Below are 23,123 nucleotides of genomic sequence, written 5' to 3'. Positions count from 1 at the left end.
TACTGTAACCCTAACATGTTTATTAAAGAATGCTACTTTATTCGATCATTATTAGGTAAGGTCATAAAAGTACATGAACAGTAAATTTTAAAAAGTAATTTTCATAGGTAGAATGCGATACTCATTTCACTTCGGTTCTTATAAAAGTGGTATGAAAAAGGGTACAAAAGTTTTAGTATATGGATTCTAAAATCTGCCAGATCAAATATGAATTAAAATGCAATATATAATTAAATACATTTCCATAAAAAGTTATAGTTCCAAAGGAAGGAAGCTAGTGAGAAACGTACTAAGTGGTTTTGTAATAATGTTAAGAAAAATAGTGCGACCCTACTTTGAACAAAGTGATGGCCCTTTAAAATTGGTACAATATACTTTTTCCTTTCCTTAAGAAAATAACCACAGAAAAACAATATGTGAAGGTCTGTTTGGGCAGAAGACTTGTCACAGGGGCAATTGATCAGGTCTGAGTGGTTAAATATTTTTTATGTAAACCCTAACATTAATGGGATCAAATGTAACCGAAATCGCAATAAAATTAATTTCTGGTGCAGAGTTGTGACCTCCTCTTAAATAAGGGTATCCACCTTCCCAAATGGAAAAAATAGTTGGTAGGTCATGTAGGAAGGTGGATACCTGCCTATGGTTGCCCCCAACTTTTTGCCTGGTGTTTTGCTGGTTTTCTGACTTAGTTGACCTGGGGCCCTGCTATTCAGGACCCCAGGCCTACTGCTCTCTCTCTAAAATGGATTCCATGTACCTTAGGTGCATTTACCAATTGGTACTGGGCTACCTTATCAGACCCTGTAACTCAGGGCATAGGTGTACCCAGGGCCTACCAGGGGCTGCAGCATGTATTATGCCACCCCTGGCTGGCCATCTAAATCTGACACAACTGGCTTCACGCCAGCTGGGGCAAGGTGGTGTAAACACCCTTTGCTTTAGATATAGTATACCTAACCCTAAAATGGACACACAGATTCCTATCAGTCACTCCTATGGCAGGCCTTGACAATCCTGAAGGCAGAGTGCTTGGAATCGTGTGAGATGGTGCTCTGGCATGAGCTGAGCCCGTTTGCAGCTTACGGAACCAAATAGCTGTTCCATGATAACGCGTACCATATACTCTTAAGTGCATTATAATCCTCGCGGTTAAATGCTATCTTTGGTATCGCTTTATCAAAACATGTCGAGTAAGGTGTCATACGAATTAGAATACTAACCCCTCGCCAATTCTGGCGACGGGGTTAGCATTCCACCCTTCTAGAGGGACACGACATGTATGTAACTGTGAACCCCGGTTAAAGTTAACTCAAGCCTCAGCATCACAAAATGGATGCTGCCACCACAGACACAAGTCTGACCCCCTGCAGCTGTGAGTCCTTCCAGCGAGGGGAGCTTGGACAAAGGGTTTCCTGTCAGGGGCGGTGCTAGCACCATCCCAGACAGGGTTTTGTGTATCCTGGATAGGCAGGGCTTTACAGGAAGGTGACTGCAAGTGGCACCCCGGTGCTCACTACGGATATGCCGGCTAGAACCAGTTCCAGGGGCATACCAGCCCCTGAGCTGGGGAAAGTCCGGCATGGGAGAGGGGTGTAACCACCCCCCTTCCTGGTCCCACCCCTAGGGCAGGACCTAATCGCGTACCCACCCCTTTCTTTAGGATAAAGGCAGGAGCGGGGACCCTTCCAAATTAGATCATCTTTGAATCAAGAAACTACTTTCTACGAAAGGAACTCTCGACTTCTTCTCAAGATTTCTCCCTTGTGGCTAAGGAGTAGTCACCCTGCACCCGCAGGCACCATCTAAGAACACTGCGGTTTGCTGCACGTCCTTCCTCCGGAATCCGACCGACCAGCACGACGAGACCCGGCTTCCCTGGCACCTCTGACCTCTACCTACCTCTACAGCTAAGCTGAGAACCGTAGGTGCGACGAGACCTTGAGGGACCGGCCATCATCAGAACTGCACGACTTCTATCCAGCACGACCGCCGAGGGATCCTCTGGTGAGTGCTTTAGGGTCCGAGAAGCCCCGACCCTGAGCAGCTCCAGCACCGAAGTCCAGCCCCCAGCCCCCCAGCCTCCACGAGATCTGCGTGGGGCCCTTCTGCTTTTTGCTGCTCACCGTGGTGTCTGGCTACTAGCCCGCTGGCTTGTGGCCTTCCCGACGACGACCGACGACATCACCACTGCTGGTCTGGTTGCTCCAGACTGGCCCTTCCAAGAGAGGAGCACCCCGGACCCTCCTGGTCCACTCCAGATGCCATTTTAGGTCCACCGCGTGGGCTTGAATTTGCCAAGACTTGTTGCCCCAATCCTGGGTCCAGCGACGTCGACAGCAGCAACCATCGTGGGACAGCTCGCACCTCCATCCTGGTCGCCGACAACGCCTCCTGGTCCGTGAGACTGCAGAGCCCAGCGTCGCCCACTCACCTGGTCGAGGTGACTCCATCCGGTGCCATCCTGGTGCCCATCTAATCACTGGCTAGTGATTCAGAACTTGGTCCCCTTTGCTTACAGGTGTCTTCCATCTTCGATCCAGGCTTGGATCCACCGAACAATCTTCACTGGTCGCCTGCCAGCAACTTCTTCTTTCAGGCTCCATAGACTGCAACAAGGATTCCCGACATCTTTTCAGACCTATGCAGCCGCAGCCCCTGGGCTAGGTAACTTCGGCATTTCGGTGCCCCAGCAGAGCCTCACTATCCAAGGGTCCAGATCCTTTTTCGTTTTCAGCCTAACTAGTCGGGTTCGCCCGAGAACACTAACTTTGCTTTTACTAGCCTCCATAGACTTTGTCCCGCATCCCGCGTGAGAGTGCACACTCTGCACCCGAGTCCCCTAGGCCTCCTACTAGTAATCTGAAGGTTCAGTAACGTAGTCCTAGCGATTCCAAAGCCTATTAGTCCAGTACTTACCTGCTAGTAATTTCGCATTCCACTTTTGTAGTATATGGTTTACCGTGCCCCTCGGGCATTTGTGTAAATTGTGCAACTTAAAGTATTTTCGTAAGAGTTTTGTTGTGTGCTTAGTACCCTGTCCTCATAAAGAGTACAGGGCTGTTGTGATCTAAATAAATACACTGTTTATTTTCATAACACTTGTGTGGTGTCCTTTCACTTGGTGTTCAAGGGGTATATGTGATGGTATAACAGCTGGCTTAACACGCCCTCTAGAGTTTAGCCCGAAGACTGCTCGTATCCACACTACTAGGATAGCTGGTCTATAAGGTTGACTTACAACCAATCATCAATAAGGGTTGTTTGGACTGATACATAGTGATCACTAGAATAGTGAGCACTGCATATCAGGCCACCTTCTCACAGGTCAGAGTAGATTGCTTCCTGTGGTTGTTCTCCCTGCGAGTGTACTGGGCCTTCAGTATAAGTGTCCACCAATCCTTGCTTTGACATTAGCCCACAAGCCATTGGGTCTGTGAACAGAACGTTCAACCCCAGCTCAGTCAGTTCTTGCTGTAAAATTAACACAAAGTTCATGGTATAAATGCAAATTAAACTAAAATTGGATTGTTAGTAAATGTATGCTTTTTTAGGTAAGTGTTACATTCACTGCAGCAACTATAAGCCTTTGTTTGTGCGTTTTATGTAAGAGTCTGACTTGTCATGTAAGTGTTGAAACTCTCACTTGTATTTGGTGGAGCTGTGGGATGAAGGATCCAATGCTCAATAGTTTTTTTTTAATCTTTCTTGTGCTCTCTCCTTGATCAGGTGGACAAGGCGAGAAGAGTCTGAATTTTATCGGGTAGTGTCTTCATTTGGCGTGGAGTACGACCCAGACACCCAGCAGTTTAGCTGGGATCGCTTTCGCTCTTTTGCTCGTCTTGACAAAAAGACAGATGCCAGCCTTGTGAAGTACTTCCTTGGTTTTGTTGCTATGTGTCGGCAAGTTTGCCGGCTTCCCCCAGTAGCAGGAGACGGTGAGTCATGTCCTTTGTCTGTCCGTTTACACTATGCTCTATGCGTTTTTGCAAATTGATTTTTAGACTTCCGCATCATAAAATCTTCTTTGTCAAATACTGGATTGTCCATTTGAGAGATATTGTAGTCATCAATTAATAAACAATATGTTCGGGGCATGTGGGCTGCTGAATTCATATCTTGTGCATAGATCGCCGCCTGGTGTTGGGTCCGGATGAGTGCACCTTGTGGTCCTGAAAGAGTCTCCGAAGTATCACGAGATAGGTGACTCCTCCCCTGGACTACAGTGCGCATGGGCATCTTCTCCATCCTCAGGTTGTTTTTTTCCGCCATTGGGTTCGGATGTTTTTCCTCTAACTTCGGAACCGAAACTAAAGTTCTTTAAAAGGCCAAAAGGCCTTCGACTGTATTGTTCTCGCTCTGTACTTCTTGACTCGTCCAAACTTTCCATCTTGATCCGGTCGTCGATGCGGGCCGTTGGGCCTTTCGGCACCACGTGGGCCTGCTGTCGATGGAAAAGAGCCCGCTCAAAAGGTGCCCCCAATGCCACTCCAAATTCCTGCATACTGACAAACATACAGTATGCAACAAGTGCTTATCACCGGAGCACAACGAAGAAAATTGCCCAGCTTGTGCCCAATTCCGTTCGAAGAAGACCATCCGGATTCCACAGGCCGCTAGGCAAGAGATGCAGCGACCGGCACTGGAACCGGTGAACATCTAAGATGATGAACATGACCTCCCAGAAGTGTCGGACTTGGATCTAGAGATCGTCACCGTCAAGGACCAGTCGGACTCTGACGAGATCCCACCGGGGCAAACCGTGAGTACACAGCCACCAACACCGCTTATCCCGAAACCGAAGGCTCCTGGTCGAAGCATCACCTAAAGGCCTTAGCCGAGATCGACAAGCTCCTTCAGAAGCCCCGCCTTCCGGCTCGGCTCCGAAGCCAAAAACAAAGCCTTCCGATAGCCCAGGTCCAAGTAACGTTCTCCCCAAGAATGTTGTCAAACCCAAGAGGGTCGACAAACCGAAGGTCCTCGAACCGAAGAAGGCCGTAGAGCCAGAGGTCGTCGAACCGAAGAAAGGCTTCGAGCCAAAAGTCGGTGAGCCGAAGGAAGTGGTCGAATCAAAGAAGGTCGCCCAACCAAAAACGTTATCGAGTCTAAGGCTGTCGAGCCGAAGAAAAGCCTTGAACCAAAGCGGGTCGTAGATCCAAAAGGAACACACGACACAAAGAAGGCCGTCGATCCTACAAAGAGTGTGGATCAACACAAACAGGATCACACCACAAAACCCGTTGAACCGAAAAAAGTCATCGAGTCGACAAAAAACATTGAACCTAAGAAAGCCGTAGAGCATAAAAAGCGTATCGAACCAAAAGCTCCGGTCGATCCGAAACAGGTCGTCGACCCAAACAAAGTCGGCGAGCCGACAAAGAGGGCTAAACCAACAAGACGTTAAACCGAAGAAGGTAATCGACCCTAAAGCTACAGTCGAGCCGAAAAAGACTCCACAACCAAAGGCTCTCGAGCCAAAAAGTCACAAACAAGTCAGTAAGCCAAAAACATCGGCGCCAAAGACACGGGACAGTGGAAGAAGAACTCTTACATCCCGATCCGGAATCAGAGGAACAATCTAAACTGTATATAAAGTTACAGTTTATTAACGAAAAAAGAGACCATTGGACACACACTCCTTCCCCTGTTCCTCCGAAGAAAAAGGACTTCGGGACTTCTCCCTCTAGGCCTTTTACTCCTCCTCCTTTCTATCCCAATATGCCTTTTGTGCCCTACTCCCCTACACATTCAGACTATAATGATGAGAATAACATTGTCCCTCATGCCCGACTTCAAACGTGTCCACTGCAAGAATGCCTAGTACGGCAGTGGAACCAAGCTCAAGGACAACTGAAGGACCTAGTGTTGGTAGACAGTCGCGCTTACAACTCTCTGCAGTGGTGGAACCCACAAAACCTTTCCAAGCGGCGACTGTTTCAAGAGCCAGTTCCACAACTAGTACTAACAGCGGACACATCACTGACAGGTTGTGGAGCCCACTTACTTCAATACACAGTCCAAGGACTCTGGACAATCAAACAAAAGAAACTGCATATCAACCAACTAGAGTTGCTAGCAATATTTCTGGCACTAAAAGCATTCCAGAAATACTTGTACAACAAGGCTGTGTTGATCCGGACGGACAACATGACAGCCATGTACTACATCCAGAAACAAGGAGGGACACACTCCATAGCTGTCCCACTTAGCACAGAGCATATGGAGGTGGATAATTCCAGGAAACATTTTTCTTCTAGCAGAACACCTGCCAGGGAAAGACAATCAAGTAGCGGATCTGCTAAGCAGACACAGCCAACAGCTACACGAATGGGAGATTCACCCCCAAGTTCTCCAACCATTCTTCCAGAAATGGGGTCACCCAGAGATAGATCTGTTTGCCACAAACGAAAACTCAAAATGCCAGTACTTTGCCGCCAGGTTCCCACATCCGTTGTCACAGGGCAATGCGATATGGATGAACTGGTCAGGCAAATTTGTGTATGCTTTTCCACCAGCTCCACTGATTCTGCTGGTGGCACGCAAACTACGTCCGCTGTCACTCACAATGATCCTGTTTGCTCCCACAAGGGCAAGACAGCCATGGTACACAACGTTCCTGGAATTCTCAGTAGTTCCCCATCAAAAACTGCACTTCTCCCCCCATCTTTTATCTCAGAACCATGGAGAAATCCAACACCCAGATCCCAATCAGATGAACCTAGCGATCTGGCTCTTGAGGTCTGAGAGTTCGGATACCTCAACTTACCTCCTGATTACATGAACATTATCAAAGAGGCAAGACAGCCAACTACTAGAGTATGCTATGCAGCTAATTGGCAAAGATTTGTAATTTATTGCAACAATAACCAAATCAATCCATTAGATGCTTCCATCCAAAACGTTATCTGTTACCTCTTACATCTTCAAAGATGCAATCTAGCATACTCTTCTATAAGGCTACATCTTGCTGCTATAGCAGCATATCTCCAAAACAGGCAACACCTTTCCCTGTTTAGGGTACCACCAATCAAGGCTTTTATGGAGGGTCTTAAAAGGATAATCCCCCCAAAGCACCCACCTTCACCAGTCTGGAACTTAACCCCTTCCATGCTCATGACGAGCTCAGCTCGTCATGCAGTACACTGGTCGTGTGCTCATGACGAGCTGAGCTCGTCATGATCCATGGAATATAGGAACTTCCAGCACAGGAAGGGAATTGCTGTAGCAGTCAAGGTGTTAAATTTGGTACTTACCAGACTAATGGGACCTCCTTTCGAACCACTTCACTCATGTGAATTACAATTTCTAACATGGAAGGTGGCTTTTTTGATTGCCATTATCTCCCTCAGGCGAGTAAGTGAGCTTCAGGCACAAAAAATTCAAGAACCCTTCCTGCAAGTACATGCAAATAGGGTAGTACTTAGGACCAACCCTAAGTTTATGCCGAAAGTCATATCCACTTTCCATATCAATCAATCAATAGAACTGCCAGTTTTCTTCCAAAACCCAGTCAGTAGCCGAAAGAGCCCTACACACACTAGATGTAAGGAGAGCTCTGCTATATTATGTTGACAGGACTAAATCATTTCGGAAAATAAAGCAACTGTTTGTTGCTTTTTCACCGCAACATAAAGGTATTCCCATCTCAAAATCAGGAATAGCCAGATGGATAGTTAAATGCATTCAGATATGCTATCAAAAAGCTAAACTCACTCTAACAGTTCCCCCAAGAGCGCACACTACGCGTGAAATGGTGGCATCCATGGCTTTCTTAGGAAATATTTCCCTTGAAGACATATGTAGGGTAGCAACATGGTCTACACTTTCACTAAACACTATTGTGTAGAGGTGCAATCAAATCAGCAAGCAGCTGTAGGCCTGGCTGTCCTTAAAACCCTTTTTCAGACTGCTGCAGCTGGTACAGGTGACCACTGCTAGAGGAGATACTGCTATACAGTCTATGCACAAGATATGAATTCAGCAGCCCACATACCTTGAACGGAATATGCTACTTACCAGTATGCATCTGTTCTTGGCATGTAGGCTGCTGACATTCATATCGCCCACCCTCCTCCCCGGTGCCTGTTGCAGCTGCAGTATTCTCTTTTGCACGGCCATCTCTTACTTTGCTATACTCCATCTCTGCCACAATGGCGAAAAACAATCTGAGGATGGAGAAGATGCCCATGCGCACTGTAGTCCAGGGGAGGAGTCACCTATCTTGTGATACTTAGAATACTCTTCCAGGACAACAAGGTGCAATCATCCGGACCAAACACTAGGCAGCGATCTAAGCACAAGATATGAATGTCAGAAGCCCTACATGCCAAGAACAGATGCATACTGGTAAGTAGCATATTCCTTTAACACCTTGGCTGCTAGGTGTTTTCCCCTCATATGCTACCTTTCCATTATTTCTATTGATTCATGACGAGCTCAGCTCGTCACCAGCACAGCTCAACCGTGCATCATGACGAGCTGAGCTCGTCCTGAGCATGGAAAGGGTTAAGGTCACATATAGCGGATGAAAGCAGATGGGGCTAGATGCAGCAACATCTTTGTGACTAAGGTTACTTACGTTCCTTATTCAAATTTTTTTTTTCTTATTGAATTTTTGTGAGCATTTTCTTAAGGAAGTCAGTTTATTGGGCAGTATCGTATTTGAATGAATGAATGAATGAATGAAGGTTTGTAAAGCATGCAGCCATCCAAAACAGGATGCCCCGGCGCTAAGGGCAAGTCTCAGAGAGGAGGAAGGGTTAGTTATTGTTACACAGCCAGGTCTTGTTTATGTAATTGGTTCTCTATAGTAGAGAATCTAATATTCACAGCGCGAGAGTTCCCCAAATTGACAGCCAGAACAGCAAAAGAGCATAACCAATATTGGCCTCAAGCTACTTGTCTCCGACCCTTTCCACATCACTGGACACATACCGGACATGAAGATGGGTTTGAGAGACAGATTCAAGTGCAACCACGTCTCACAGTTAATCTGGTGTTAGTAAGTTAGTAGATTTACATAGTGGGGCTTATTACCCTTGATGGGCACAGAGAGATTAAGTGATTTGCTCAGAATCACAGGACGTTGCGCCAGCACCAAGACTCAAACCCGGATCTCCAGCTCCCAAGTTGGCAGCTTTTGCCCCTACACCACATCCTTTCGACAAACATTACAGTGTCCACTTCAACATCTCAAGACCTACCACCACTGGCACCATGCCCCCCAGCTCCACACATAGGAACTGGTAAAAGATACCAGTGGAACAATACTCTCTAACTCCCACCTCCCAGATACAAAGTCCAACCCAAAACAGGCTGTAAAGAACTTCTCCCAGTGGATCACAGAGTACGCCAGCACCATTGTCTCTAGCAAACCAGCCAAACCCAAAGGACCTGCCAGAGGAGCCAGCTGGTTCACGCAGAGCTGAAATCCTCCGAATGCAACTGCCGGCAACTAGAAAGGAAGTTGAACACCGGCATGGAGACAGGAAACCAAACCACCTATAATGAAGCACTCAGCCAGTACCACCACCTCCTGAAAAAAAACAAAGTACAGCGTCCTAGCAGACAGCATAGAAGCCAGCACAAACCAAAGAAAGTGGCTGTTCTCCATCCAGTAGTTCTTGAAACCCACAGCCCCTGGGAACAACATAACCCCCTCCCAAGAACCGTGCAACACCCTGGTGGATTTCTTCCAAGATCTCAGTCATCTACGAAAACTTCAACCCCCTGCCACCAACAGCATCAGCCTGCTGACACCCACAAACTCCAAACACCTGCTCACAACTCAGGCCACAATCATGCACTCCGTGCACTCAGCAGCACCCACGGACCCCAGCCCACCCCCCTCCCTCTCCCTCCCTCACCCATCTTCAACCTTGCAAGCTAGTTGACCAGCTCAAGAAAGTCTTATACACCTCTATCACCTTTGTCTCCTTCTATGAGGACTGCAAACACGCTGAAGTGAAGCCCTCCCTGCAGAAATATTCCGCCAACCCAGCAGAACCAAAGAACTTCAGACCCTGCTCCACTTTGCAGCAAAGGTTCTCAAGAAGACAATGAACCAGCAACCCACCGAACACCTGAAATGCAACAACTTCTTGGACTCCTCTCAATCTAGATACTGAGCAAACCACAGCACAGCCCGTATCGCAGTCACAGATGCCTGCAGCGCCCTCCTTGTCCTCAGCGACACAGCAGCCCTCATTCTCCTGTACCTGTCAGCTACCTTTGACACCATATCCCATCACATTTTGATCAACAGGCTCCACCATATCTAAATCCAGGACAATGCCCTCAAATGGATCCCCTCGTACCTCACCCGTACAACTCAGAGAATCCATCTCCCACTGTTCACATCGGAAGCAAAGTAGATCATCTGCAGCGTCCTGCAATGATCGTTCCTCAGCCCCCCATTCTTAAATGCTTGCATGACACCCCTGGCTGACACAGTCAGATTGCACGGACTCAACATAATCTCCTACACCGACGACAACCAGCTCATCCTCTCCCTCCTCCTCGCGGACACCCCCGGACTCCTGAAGCAACAGCGGAGGGTGCTCCTTCTTACACCAGGCAGCCAAAGCTTGGAACTAACTTCTCCTGCACTTCATGACCACCCCATTGTTCCAGGAATTGAGGAAAGGACCGAAGACCTGGCTGTTCAAATGAACTATTACCACAAAGCAGTCCTGCACCATGAAACCATCACAGATGAATTGTTGCACTTTATAAATCCCAGAGTGGTTGGTTGATTGAGCATGCTGTACAACCTGTGATTAGGGATAATGCAGACTTTGACCTGAGAGGATTTAAGGAGTTGCAAGGGGATGTACCAATGAAGTAAGGTCCAAAGATAAGACTGGTCTTTACCAGAAAGTAACTTAACAATTATGAGAGAGATAATCTGCTACCAAAAAGGGATCATTATCTATATACTGAATCCTGCTTGATGCACAAAAGTCTCACTTTATTATCAGAAAGCAATAAAAAGACAGTTCTTAAAAGTAGATTCTGTATCACAATAAAGTAAAATCACAATAACGTAAAATCACTCATTTCAAAATTCTCTTAAACATTGTGCATACAAAGTATATTGTCACAGTACATTAAAAACAATATTAAAAATAAGTCTGAGTAGAACAAGTTTCTCAATCTTTGTTATTCACATCCTTGTTCATCACTGATATAAGTGCTAGTTACACTCTGACCTTAATACACAAATAAGGACACCTCATTTTCAGACAGTAATCAATCACAGAAATCTCAGGCTGAATATCACACAAAAATGTCAAATTCTATATGTCGGAGAGTGGGTTTCTGTTGCAGTAAACCCCCCCTCCCCCCCCCCCCCCCCCCCCACTCTTCTTGCCAGATTTCTTTTTTAAAAATGTCTCGTTATTGAGGTAGCAAAGTACAGTCGTACTGATAGTGCATGTTAATGTGTAGCACTTCAAATCCATGAAATACATGTATGACAATAAAAAATCATATCCCAACAATAAACAGGGTACAAAGGCGCACTTCCCAAAAAGATAGACAATTATATGCACAGTGTGTTAGATTAAATTCTTATTTTTTTGTAAACAGATGTTCGAGGCATATGAGCTCCAGATTACACACTGTGCATAGATCGCCACCTAGTGTTGGGCCTGGATGTTTGCAGTTTGTTTTTGTCCTGAAAAGTTCTTTGGAAGTCGCAAGATAGATGACTATTCCTTTGGACCACATTGCGCCTGGGCATCGGCTCCATCCTCAGATTGTTTTTTTCCGCCATCAGGCTCGGATGTGTTTCCTGCACAATTTCCTTCGGCGCGCAATCCTCACCCAGTTAGACGTTATTGTTTTGATAGCGATCCCCATCAACGCGATTCTTCACCACTTCGAAATCTTTGATTCCGGTCGTCGACGAAGGCCTTCAGGCCTACCTGGGCCTTACTCTCTGGCTCATGGAAAGGACGCTATTCAAGAAGTGTCCTCGATGTGGGTTAAAGTTTCCCCATACAGATCTACATGAGGTGTGCAACTTTTGCCTCTCACAGGAGCACGAGGCCAAAAACTGTTCCGCTTGTGTCTCTATCCACTCCAAAAAGATGATTCGGGACCGACGAGCTCGAAGAACCATGGCTCGCTTGTCCGCTTCGATCCCGGACGACATCTTTGAAGAGGGCGTCGACGTGCCAGAACACCAGCGGGCCGAAGAAAGTGCCAGCTCCTCTGATGCCGAAGACTCGGACATCGAGGACATCACTTCAGCTCAACGGGTCGTAAGTAAGACCATCGACCCCAACCCTTCCTCGACACCCTAAAAAAAGGCTTCGGTCACACCCTCACCTTCGGGCCCGGGTGCAAACCGAGAGACTGCTTCCCACGCCCTGCCTTCGGGCCCGGCAAAGAAGCCTACTAAGCCTTCAGCGGCTCGGGCTCGAGTCCACCTATTCCCGGTGCATATCCCATACCGACACCGAAGAAGAAACCATCTTCTTCAACCATGCTGACCGCTGCTCCGACACCTAAGCACTCATCGCCGAAGACTGGCACCGGCTCATCGATGCCAAAACCGCACTCGGAGCCGAGTAAAAAACCGCCTAAAGGTCCTGACTCACACGCTTTGAAGCCAAAAAAACCTCCGGAACCAAAAACTTTGACGCCGAAGGATCTGCCCTACACAGAAAAGCTTTTCACACCAGATTCTACTCAAAAATACTCTTGTAAAGGATCCGAAGACTGGCCAACTAGCTCTAAGATCCAAGAAGAGACCACTAGAGGCACCTGCACCTCCTCCTCCAAAGAAGAGAGATATTGCAACCTCTCCATTAAGGGTCCCTTCTCCACCACCTCCCCATACTATTCCTCCTCCTCCACCACATCATTCGCCTACACCATCCACTAATCCAGATGATGATGTAGATACAGACTCTGATGACACAGGTAGGGGTGCACATGACCCAGCATGGACCAATAGTCCCCCTCAGTCACCTAATCCATGGGATGATTATAACACCCCTGATGTGCCTTACGTCCCCCAAGACGATGTATATCCTTCCAGGCCTTCCCCACCCAAGGCCACTATAGGTTTTCACCTACTAGTACAGAGAGCTGCCCAGTACCATGGGATTGACTTAAACACCAATACTGTGGAGGAAGATTTCCTATTGGACACTTTTGATGATACACAAAGGTCCACTGCTATTTTGCCAATGCTTAAAGGGGTCACTAAGCACGCAACAGAGGTATTTAAAGATCCTGTCAGGGCTCGGGTCATCAACCCTCGCATTGAGAAAAAATACAAAGCTGCCCCTACAGATCCAGTTTACATTAGAGGTCCAGCACCACTAGATTCTTTAGTAGTATATAATGCACAAAACGTGCTAATTCACAAACATCAGGTGAGGTCTCACCACCAGATAAGGAATCGAAACTCCTTGACGCCTCTGGTAAGCGCACAGCGTCACAGGCAGCTAACATATGGCGCATTGCCAATACTCAAGCGCTATTGGCAAGATACGACAGGGCACATTATGATGAACTAGAATCCATAATGCAGCATCTACCAGATAAATATAAAAACCGGGCCAAGGAATTCATACAGGAAGGTAAAAATATAACAAATACTTCTATTCGTTGTGCCCTAGATGCCGCAGATACTCCCTCAAGGGCAATTAATACTAGGGTCCTTCTGCGTAGGCATGCCTGGCTATGTATTTCAGGTTTCAAACCTGAAGTTCAAAACTTCATCCTCAATCAGCCATTTGATGAGAAACACCTATTTGGCCCTAATGTTGATGTATCTTTAGAGAAAACGAAAAGACACCGACACAGCCAAATCTATGGGAGCCTTGCAATTGCAAGCTCCCAGACGTTCTTTTCGTCGCTCATCATACAGAGGCAACACTAGAGGCTACGCCTCCGATAGCCCCTCCACTTCGTATAAAACCCATAGTCAATCCACATTCACTAAGGGCTTACAAAGAGGGGGTTATAGGGGTAACAACAACAAGGGCAGGGGCAAAACCAACAACTCCCGCTCTGCCTCCACCCCTACCCAATGACTTTCCTCTGCTCCCCCCCCCCCATTCCACTCCTGTGGGGGGGAAGACTACAACAATTCCTTCCTGCCTGGACCAACATCACATGAGACAGGTGGGTGCGGCAAGTCATTCAATCAGGTTACTGTCTAGAGGTAACGAAAATGCCAAATGCCCAAACTTCGCTGCCAGATATCCACACCCACTGTCCAAAGGCAATGCGATATGGATGAACTGGTCAGACAAATTTGCGTACGCTTTTCCACCTCTACCACTCATGCCAATAGTAGTACACAAACTACAGCAGCATTCTCTGACCTTCATCCTAATTGCTCCTACGTGAGCCAGACAGCCGTGGTACACCACACTGCTACAACGTTCTTTAGTACCGCTCCAAAAATTATACCTGTCTCCACACCTTTTAAGACAGACCATGGAGAGATCAGGCACCCGGACCCAGCTCAGCTCAACCTTGCGATCTGACTCCTGAAATCCTAGAGAATTTGGATAGCTTAACCTTCCTCCAGACTACATGAATGTCATAAAAGAAGCTAGACGTCCAACCACTAGAGCATGTTATGCAGCTAAGTGGAAACACTGTGCAATATATTGTCATAACAACAATATTAATCCCCTAGACGTGTCTATTCAACACATCATAGGATACTTACTGCACCTCCAAAGATGTAACTTAGCCTACAGGTCTATTAGACTGCATCTTGCTGCAATAGAAGCATATCTGCAAAACAGACAGCATCTATCTCTGTTCAGAGTGCCTGCTATTAAAGCCTTTATGGAAGGTCTTAAGAGAATAATTCCTCCCAGAGTACCACCTTCACCTGTGTGGAATTTAAACCTTGTTCTCACATGGCTAATGGGACCTCCCTTCGAACCCTTACATAAATGTGAACTACAATTTTTAACATGGAAGGTTGCGCTCCTAGTAGCTATTACTTCTCTGCGGAGAGTTGGTGAACTACAAGCACTAACCATTCAAGAACCCTTCTTGCAAATGCATCATAATAAGGTATCCCACGAATCCCAAATTTCTGCCCAAAGTCATTTCACCCTTCCACTTCAATCAATCTGTGGAGCTGCCCGTTTTCTTCTCACAGCCACAGACAGTAGCAGAAAGAGCTCTTCATACCCTAGCTGTCAAAAGAGCATTGCTATACTAAATCGAGAGAACACAACCCTGTTGTAAGAGCAAACAACTTTTTGTGTCTTTCTCACCACCACATAAGGGTAATCCTATTTCAAAATCTGGGATAGCTAGATGGATTGTCAAATGCATACAGATTTCTTACCACAAAGCGAAATGTTCGTTATCTGTTCCTCCTAAAGCCCACTCTACAAGAAAAATAGGGGCTTCAATGGCATTTTTAGGGAGAATTCCCCTAGATGACATCTGCAGAGCAGCAACATGGTTTACACCGCACACATTCACAAAACACTATTGTGTAGATGTGCAAACCAAACAACAAGCTAATGTGGGCCAAGCTGTTCTCAAAACATTATTTCAAACTACTGCAACAAATAGCGGTGGTCGCCGCCAAGAGTGGGTACTGCTATACAATCTATGCACAGTGTGTAATCTGCAGCTCATATACCTCGCATGGAAAATCCTACTTACCAGTATGCATCTGTTCTTTGCATGTAGAGCTGCAGAGTTACACACACTCACCCGCCTCCCCTTGTCTGTTCCAGTATTATCTTAGTTAGATACAGCTTACATGGGCATCCTTCCTTTTCTTGCAAAACTCCATCACTAATGGCGAAAAACAATCTGAGGATGGAGCCGAGGCCCATACGCAGTGTGGTTCAAAGGAGGAGTCCCCTATCTCGTGACTTCCAAAGAACTTTTCAGGACAAAAACAAAACTGCAAACATCCGGGCCCAACACTAGGTGGCGATCTACGTGCCAAGAACAGATGCATACTGGTAATTAGCATTTTCCTTTTATTGGATTTTCACGGTGGCATCAACATAGGAAAAAACGCCCAGTGTGCAAGTCATATGATCAAACAGTATAAGTAAAGTTCTGTGAAGTTGTCCCCCCACGTATTATCATAGGGTCCCCCTTCCCCTCCCAATATCAGGCCTCTCATAGGGCAGGCAATATGTGTTACCCCCCCCTCTATTTCACCATCCCTCCCCATGCTCAGACCCAGGTAGGTGTTTCCAAGCGTCTCCTCATCAATGGCATCTTAGGAGTCCTCAGGTGAATACCACCCCCGCTGCTTCCCCCCATCCCTCACCCCCAACTCCCTAAACTAAAGAACTCCCCCCACCCACTCAGGCATGCCGCTCTGTCAGTAAAACGTCCGGTCATAGTCTTCTATCTCATCTATCGTGGTCCATTTCCCCTACCTCCTGAACCCCAGGGGAACCGTATATGGGGAAAAGTGGAAGAGGCCCTCAGATTGTCCTTCCCAGGCCCCCCTCTACGGTCGAGTCTGCCAGGGATCTCCGGGTTCAGTTGCTCTGTGCTGCACTCCGCTCATCCAGTGTGTCTCCAGCGTCCTCAAGTGGGTGCTTCACCAAGTCCACCAGTGCCACCCACGCACGTGCCATTTCCATCGACTTTTCATTTCCATTGCGTGTAGCCATTCGCAGTCTGCAGGTCCCCTCACTCTCAGCTGATTTCACTAGCTCCATGCTCCATGTTCCATGTCAGTAGGTTGGGGGCATTTTTTGACGACTTCCAGTGAGTAGTAAGCTCCCTCTTTGCCAATACTAATCCCAGGTTTAATGAATTTACTCATAATTTTCGTACAGAGGTATAACAGAGGTTAAAGCCAGGTGTGACCTTACTCTCTAAAGTGGTAGCTTGGTCGAGCAGTAAGTCAGTTCCAGAGGACAGTGTAAAGCATTTGTTGTACACACTCAGTCAGCAAAAGGTTTCACACACTCAAAGACTGAACTCCAGGCCAATTGATTTTATATCAAAGATATAGATGTATTATTTTCTAGAACCAACAGGTATACAAATTTACTGTTCTCAATATGAGAGGTCTCAGATGAGTACTTTTGCAGAAAGGCAATAAACTTTGTAAACACAATAGCTACAGGGGTTGCAGTAGGCAACACAATTCTACACAATATTTAGCATTGAGCTCAATGGGGTTTCCTATATAAACACAGGTGATTACTTGTTGGATTACTTTGGTAGTTCCAGGACCGGATCCTCGATTCAGTCCTGGGGTCTAAGCTGAAAACAATTTCGTGAAAACATTTGTTATTGCAGTGATTTTTCCTGAATATAAAGCTATTTTAAAAGTTCACACTTAAAAACTTTTCAACAGAAATATGGCAATGTTGTCCAATGGGACAAAATTCAGGTTGCAGGTAAAGTACGATCTTGTTACTTTTGTAATCCAGTACTGGGCTCCTGGGTTCGGAATTCGGTTGATTTTATATGAATATTTTACCTATTCAAAAGTTGACACTTAAAAGATTTTTCGAGTCAAACCAGTCAATGTTACCCAATGGCAGGTAAGTGAGTTATTGGTTTCCAGGAGGGTGCTCGGTTTGTGAAGTTAAGGTTCTGGGCATAGACTCAGGGGTCCCCCAGGGTCAGGTAGGTACAGTTGGTTCACCCTCAGCGGCACGGGACGGACTGGTGCAGAGGTAGTTAGGCCCACTGTTATCCAATGAGGGACAGGGGGCCTCCGGTTGGTTGGCCACGCAGCTGTGGGAGCTAGCCTGCTGGTCACTTGCTCAGGGCAAGGGGGGAAGTAGGATAGGGCAAAGGTGGCACGGCTGCCCATTTGGTAAACCATTGAAGCTGCGCCGCATGATAATAGGCCTCAAGGTCCGCTAGGGCAAATCCTCCCTCCTCTCTAGGCCGTTGCATAGTGACAAGTGCTACTCTTCGCCCCGCTGCCCCCACAGAAACCCAATGAGCAAGGCATTAAGCTGCGCAAAGATTTCACCCGGGATCCAAATAGGGAGCGTCCCAAAGACATAAAGAAGCCTAGGTAAGGTGCGTAAAAAGTGGCTCTGTATATACTGCACCAAAGTAAGGTACAGCGTGCAAAGGTTTGGCAGAGGTTAAAGTTAGATATAACCTTACTCTCTAAAGTGGTAGCTTGGTCGAGCATTAAGGCAGTATCAGAGGACAGTGTAAAGCATTTGTTGTACACAGTCAGCAAATGGTCTCACACACTCAGAACTGAACTCTAGGCCAATTGTGTTGTATATAAAAATATATTGTTTTATTTTAGAACAACAAGTGGGTATAAAAATACTTTCTCGCAACGAGATGCTACAGTTGAATACTTTCAAATAGCAATAGACTTTTCAATGCAATAGAAACAGTTGTTGCAATATGCAACACAAGTTAACCACAATTATAACATTGAACTCAATGGGAATTTCAAGTAAAATGCAATACCAGTTACTTTACGTATGTTTTTCTTACTCAGGGCTGGATCCTGGATTCAGCCCTGAAGCATCTCCTGTAAACAGTTGAAAGAAATGGTTTGTTACACAGGCGATTTTTAAGGAATATTTGTATGTTTCAAAAATCGACACTTAAAAGAATTTCTAGCAAAAACTTGCCAATGTTAGCCTACGGAGGAAAATCGAGTTATCTGAAAATCACAGTTGTAATTACTTTTTAAGGTCAGTGCTGGGCAAGTGATTTTTATTGAATATTTCAAAGTTTCAAAACTCGACAATTAGAAGAATTTCAAAGTGAAAACCAGTCAATGTTACCCTATGGAGAAAATGTAGGTTATCGGTTTTCAGGTAAGCACTCGACTGGCAGAGTTAAGGTTCTGGGGTTAGACTCGGGGGTCTCCCATGTTCAGGTTGTACAGAAGTTACACCCTCAGCAGCACAGGAGCAGAATTGGCCCAATTTTAGCCTATGGCGGGTAGGTGGCCTTTGGTTGGTGGCTGCTAGCAGGCAGCTAGTGGGAGCTGAGCTCCGGTTCACTTACACAGGGCAAGTGGGGAAGTAGAATAGGACAGTTGCTGCACTTCCGGTGGCACTCTGGCGGCTGGGTGCAGGGTGCCTTTGGGCCATCGGGCGCCCAATGGGTTTCAATGGGAAAGCTGCAAGACGAACAAAGGCTGCAAGCTCGGGGACTGAGATTCTTCAGGTGCGACCACCACTTCGAGAGGTAAGTTGGGAAGCTGTAGGTTAGGTAGACACCCAGGAGTCGGGCACATGGGCCGTGGGGCGCCGGGTGCAGGTGTGTCTTTTGGTGTCGGGGAAATCTTCCCCCCCTGCTGGTCGCGGCTGGAGGGGTCCCTGGTTGTGAGGCTACAGGCATCGTCGGGAGCGTTGAGGGTCCTTGGGTGCTGGATTCTTGGTCACAGTCGCTGGGGGGACGTTCTCGTGATCTTTGTCAACTCTGGCACGGGCCGGGTCCGGCGGGTGCAGAGTGTGCCGGATTTGCGGTTCCTGGCTGGCACCAGGGGTTGTTGCTGTTTGACAGAACCACTGCTATTAGGAGTGTGAGAAAGTGGCTCTGTATATACTGTTCCCAAATAGGTACAGTGTGCACAGAGTCCACAGACCCCAGAGGTTTGGCAGAGGCTAAAGTTAGATATAACCTTACTCTCTAAAGTGGTAGCTTGGTTGAGCAGTAAGGCAGTATCAGAGGACCGTGTAAAGCATTTGTTTTACACCCTCAGTCAGCTTGATGGTCTCACACACTCAAGAACTGAACTCTAGCCAATGGTTTTATATCAAAAGATATAGTTATTTTATTTTGGAACCAACAAGGTATAAAAATATACTTTCTCAGAATGAGTTACTTTAGTTAAATACTTTGCAATTAGGCAATAGGCTTTTGGAATGCAATAGTTAGTTTGTTGCAATAGGCAACACAATTTCAAACACTATAACACATTGAGCTCAATAGGAATTTCTAAAAGGTGGCAATAGATTACTTCCAGGATTACTTTTCTAACTGCAGGACTGGATCCTAGATTCAGTCCTGAGACAGGTACTGTAAACAGTTGAGCAAAATCGGTTAAGTCACTGTAATGATTTTTAAGTATTATTTTGCTATTTTAAAAGTTGACACTTAAAAGAAATTTCACAGAAAAAGAGTCAATGACTTCCTATGGAAGAAATTCACTTAGCAGGTAAGTGGGGTTATTATTTTTATTTATTTATTTATTTATTTTGAAAGTTTTATATAGCGCGAACAAGATCTTCGCAGATATCAGAGCGCTTTACAGAGGAGGGGAGCATATATACACAGATACATCAATAGTATTAAAAGTACAGTGTAGTGATATCATAAAAAATCAAGTAATTCAATTTCAAAGTCATACAAAAATGCGAAGTGTTCGAACAAGTAGTACAGATCAGTATCAAGTCTTTGAAGTTGATCCCCAGTAGTGGTTCAGGTGTATTTAGCCATGAGGATCGCTTTTACTTCTTTCTTGAATAGTGTGGTAGAGGGGATGAGCCTGGTTTCAGGGGGGAGTGAGTTCCAAATCCTTGGAGCCATTCCTGAGAAAGAGCGTTTATAGGTTTTTTCCTTGCGGAATCTTTTAGGCTTTAGCAAAAGATTGTTTGTGCCTCTAGTGTTTCTGGAGCCTCCAGAAACCGTTAGCTTCTGAGCGAGGTATCTAGGTGAGCTCAGGTGGACAGCCTTGTGCGTCAAACAAGCGATTTTCAGGTGTATTCTGGCTTCAAAAGGCAGCCAGTTCAGGGATTTGAAGTCAGGGGAAATGTGTGAGTGTTTTTTTGATCCAGTGATGAGTCTCGCTGCTGCGTTTAAAGAGGCTCTTATGGGTGCCGTAGTAGCTAGGGGGAGACCGCAGAGGGCGGTGCTGCCGTATTCTATTCGAGGTATGACTAGTGATTGTACCGCAGTTTGGAAGTCTTTGGCTGGAAGGAAGGGTTTAAGTTTCCTAAGGGTGTTGATTTGGTAGTTCGCTCCCTTAGTTGCTTTGTTGATGTGTTTCTGCATGCTGAGATTGGTGTCAAGTTTTATGCCCAAAGATTTTGCTGAGTTCACGATGGTGGGTTGAACATTGAGTGCCGTTAGGTGTTTAAGCCACATTTGTGCGGTAGTGATCTTCGCGGGAGGTGAGATCAGAAGGAACTCTGTTTTAAGGGCATTGAGTTTGAGATGATTAGGGCCAGCCAGGATTGGGTGCTTCTGATCGTTGAGTTCAAGAGCATGATGTCTTTGGGTGATTGTAGTTTGAGATAAAGTTGGGTGTCATCAGCATACATGTGGAAGTGTACATTGGATTCTTGTAGCAAGGTGGTGAGAGGTTCCATAACTAGGTTGAACAAAGTTGGGGATAGGCAGGATCCTTGTGGTACGCCTAGCGATACAGGTCTTGGCGCGGACATCAAGTTGTTGGTCTTGAATTTCTGCGACCTGTTAGGCAGAAAGGACGTGAACCATTTGAGCACAGTTCCAGATAGGCCCATTCTTGTGTTTAATAGTTCGAGTAAATTCTCATGTTTGACGGTGTCAAATGCGGAGGAGAGATCAAGGAGGATGAGGAGGCAGGTATCGTTATGATCTAGGATTTGAAGGGCGTCGTCAATTATGTGAGTCATAGCAGTTTCAGTACTGTGATTTGCTCGGAAGCCTGATTGATGAGAGTTGAGGAGATCAAACTGAGTAATGTGTTTAGTCAATTGTATTTGTGCGCATTTTTCCAGCAGTTTGGCAAGAGTCGGAATGTTGGTAATGGGACGGTAGTTGTTTAGGTCAGAGGGGTCGGCTGTAGGTTTCTTTAGCAAAGGTGTGACTTGTCCAACTTTGAGGGAGTCGGGAATGGTCCCTTGCTGAAGTGAGCTGTTAATGATTTTAGTCCAGAGTGGAAGGAGCGACGGGGTAAGTACTTTGACAGCGTTAGCAGGAAGGGGGTCCGTGAGGTGATTGGATGGTTTCAGAGTGCTGAGCAGTCTGCCAATTTCTTCTTCCGTGTAGGTGACAAAGGTTGACCAGGTGGCATTGTTTTTTGGTTTAGTGGGTGCTATGCAGTGGGGTTTGGGATAGAGGCTTGCGTCCATGAGGAGATCATTCTTTATGTTGTCAGTTTTTTGGTTAAAGAACGAGGCGAAGTCTTCGCAGGAGGGAGCTTCGCACATAGTGTTGAGAGGTTGGGGTTGTTCTTTGGATTGTGTTCGGATAAGCTCAAACAGCTTTCTCGGACGATTTTTGGCTTGGTCGAGCTGACGGCTGAAGAAGTCTGATTTAGAGCGTTTTATTTTCCTGAAGTAGGCATTTCTCTTTTTCTTCAGGGTTTTTAGGTTCAGTGCAGAGGGAGCTGATCTCCAGGTGCGCTCTGCCATTCGCATGGCGCGTCTATCGTCATTGAGACTCCCGTCGTACCAGGGATTGGAAATTTTTGCGGAGGCTTTTTTTAGCTGCAAGGGTGCGACTTCATTGATTATTGCGGTCATAGTGTTAAGATAGTGATCAGACAAGGATTGGACGTCCTTAACGCAAATAGGAGGAAGCAGTAAGTTACAGCTGTTGGGGGGCAGAGAGTTTGAGTTTAGTTTTTTCATGTCTCTTTTCCAGACTTTGGGCCTGGCGGATTGAACAAGGTTAAATTTAACTTTTTCATTGATGAGGAATGTGATAATATGGTGGTCTGACCAGTCACAGGGTTGGATAGATTTGAGTTGGATAGAGGCCTCTTTGGAGATGATAAGGTCGAGGATAGAGCCTTTCTCGTGTGTTGGACTGTTGCAAATTTGAGTGAGGTCAAGGGCGTTAAGGAAATTCTTCAGACCTTTTACCACCGCATCACTATGATCGTTCCAGTAGAGGTTGAAATCACCAAGGTATATTTGTGTGAGTTGTCGCCCGGAGTTGGTTGAGATCATATCCATGATTTGTTGGGAGAAGGTAAGGTTGTCGCCGGGTGGGTGGTAAACGCCGTGAAGGGTGCAGATCTGTTTGCCCTCACTGATAATATCGAGGCAGATGTATTCACAGGAGGTTGGGGAGGGTAGGGAAGGGGAAGTTACTTTCAAGACAGAGAGGTTGCTCCTGTATATACATGCGATTCCGCCACCTTTTTTATTGCCAGACCTGTCAAGTCTAGTGATGTGGTAGTTGGGGGGGGAACCAGAATGTCCATTATAGGTGTAGAAGAT

General features: G+C 46.3%; 1 protein-coding gene across 1 annotated transcript in view; it reads left to right on the top strand.

Annotated features, from left to right (window-relative positions):
- CHD8 (chromodomain helicase DNA binding protein 8) overlaps positions 1-23,123 on the top strand; it is a 911,220-nt gene that overhangs the window by 599,501 nt on the left and 288,596 nt on the right. Inside the window, exon 24 of the mRNA XM_086919771.1 lies at positions 3,730-3,938. Within this exon, the coding sequence (XP_086775897.1) occupies positions 3,730-3,938 (209 nt within the window). The remainder of the gene's footprint in view (positions 1-3,729; positions 3,939-23,123) is intronic.

This window comes from Lissotriton vulgaris, chromosome 5 (genome assembly GCF_964263255.1).
Source record: "Lissotriton vulgaris chromosome 5, aLisVul1.2, whole genome shotgun sequence".
NCBI classification, from domain to species: Eukaryota; Metazoa; Chordata; class Amphibia; order Caudata; family Salamandridae; genus Lissotriton; species Lissotriton vulgaris.
Note: the sequence above shows the minus strand (reverse complement) of the source record. Positions and strands in the feature narration are given on the sequence as shown.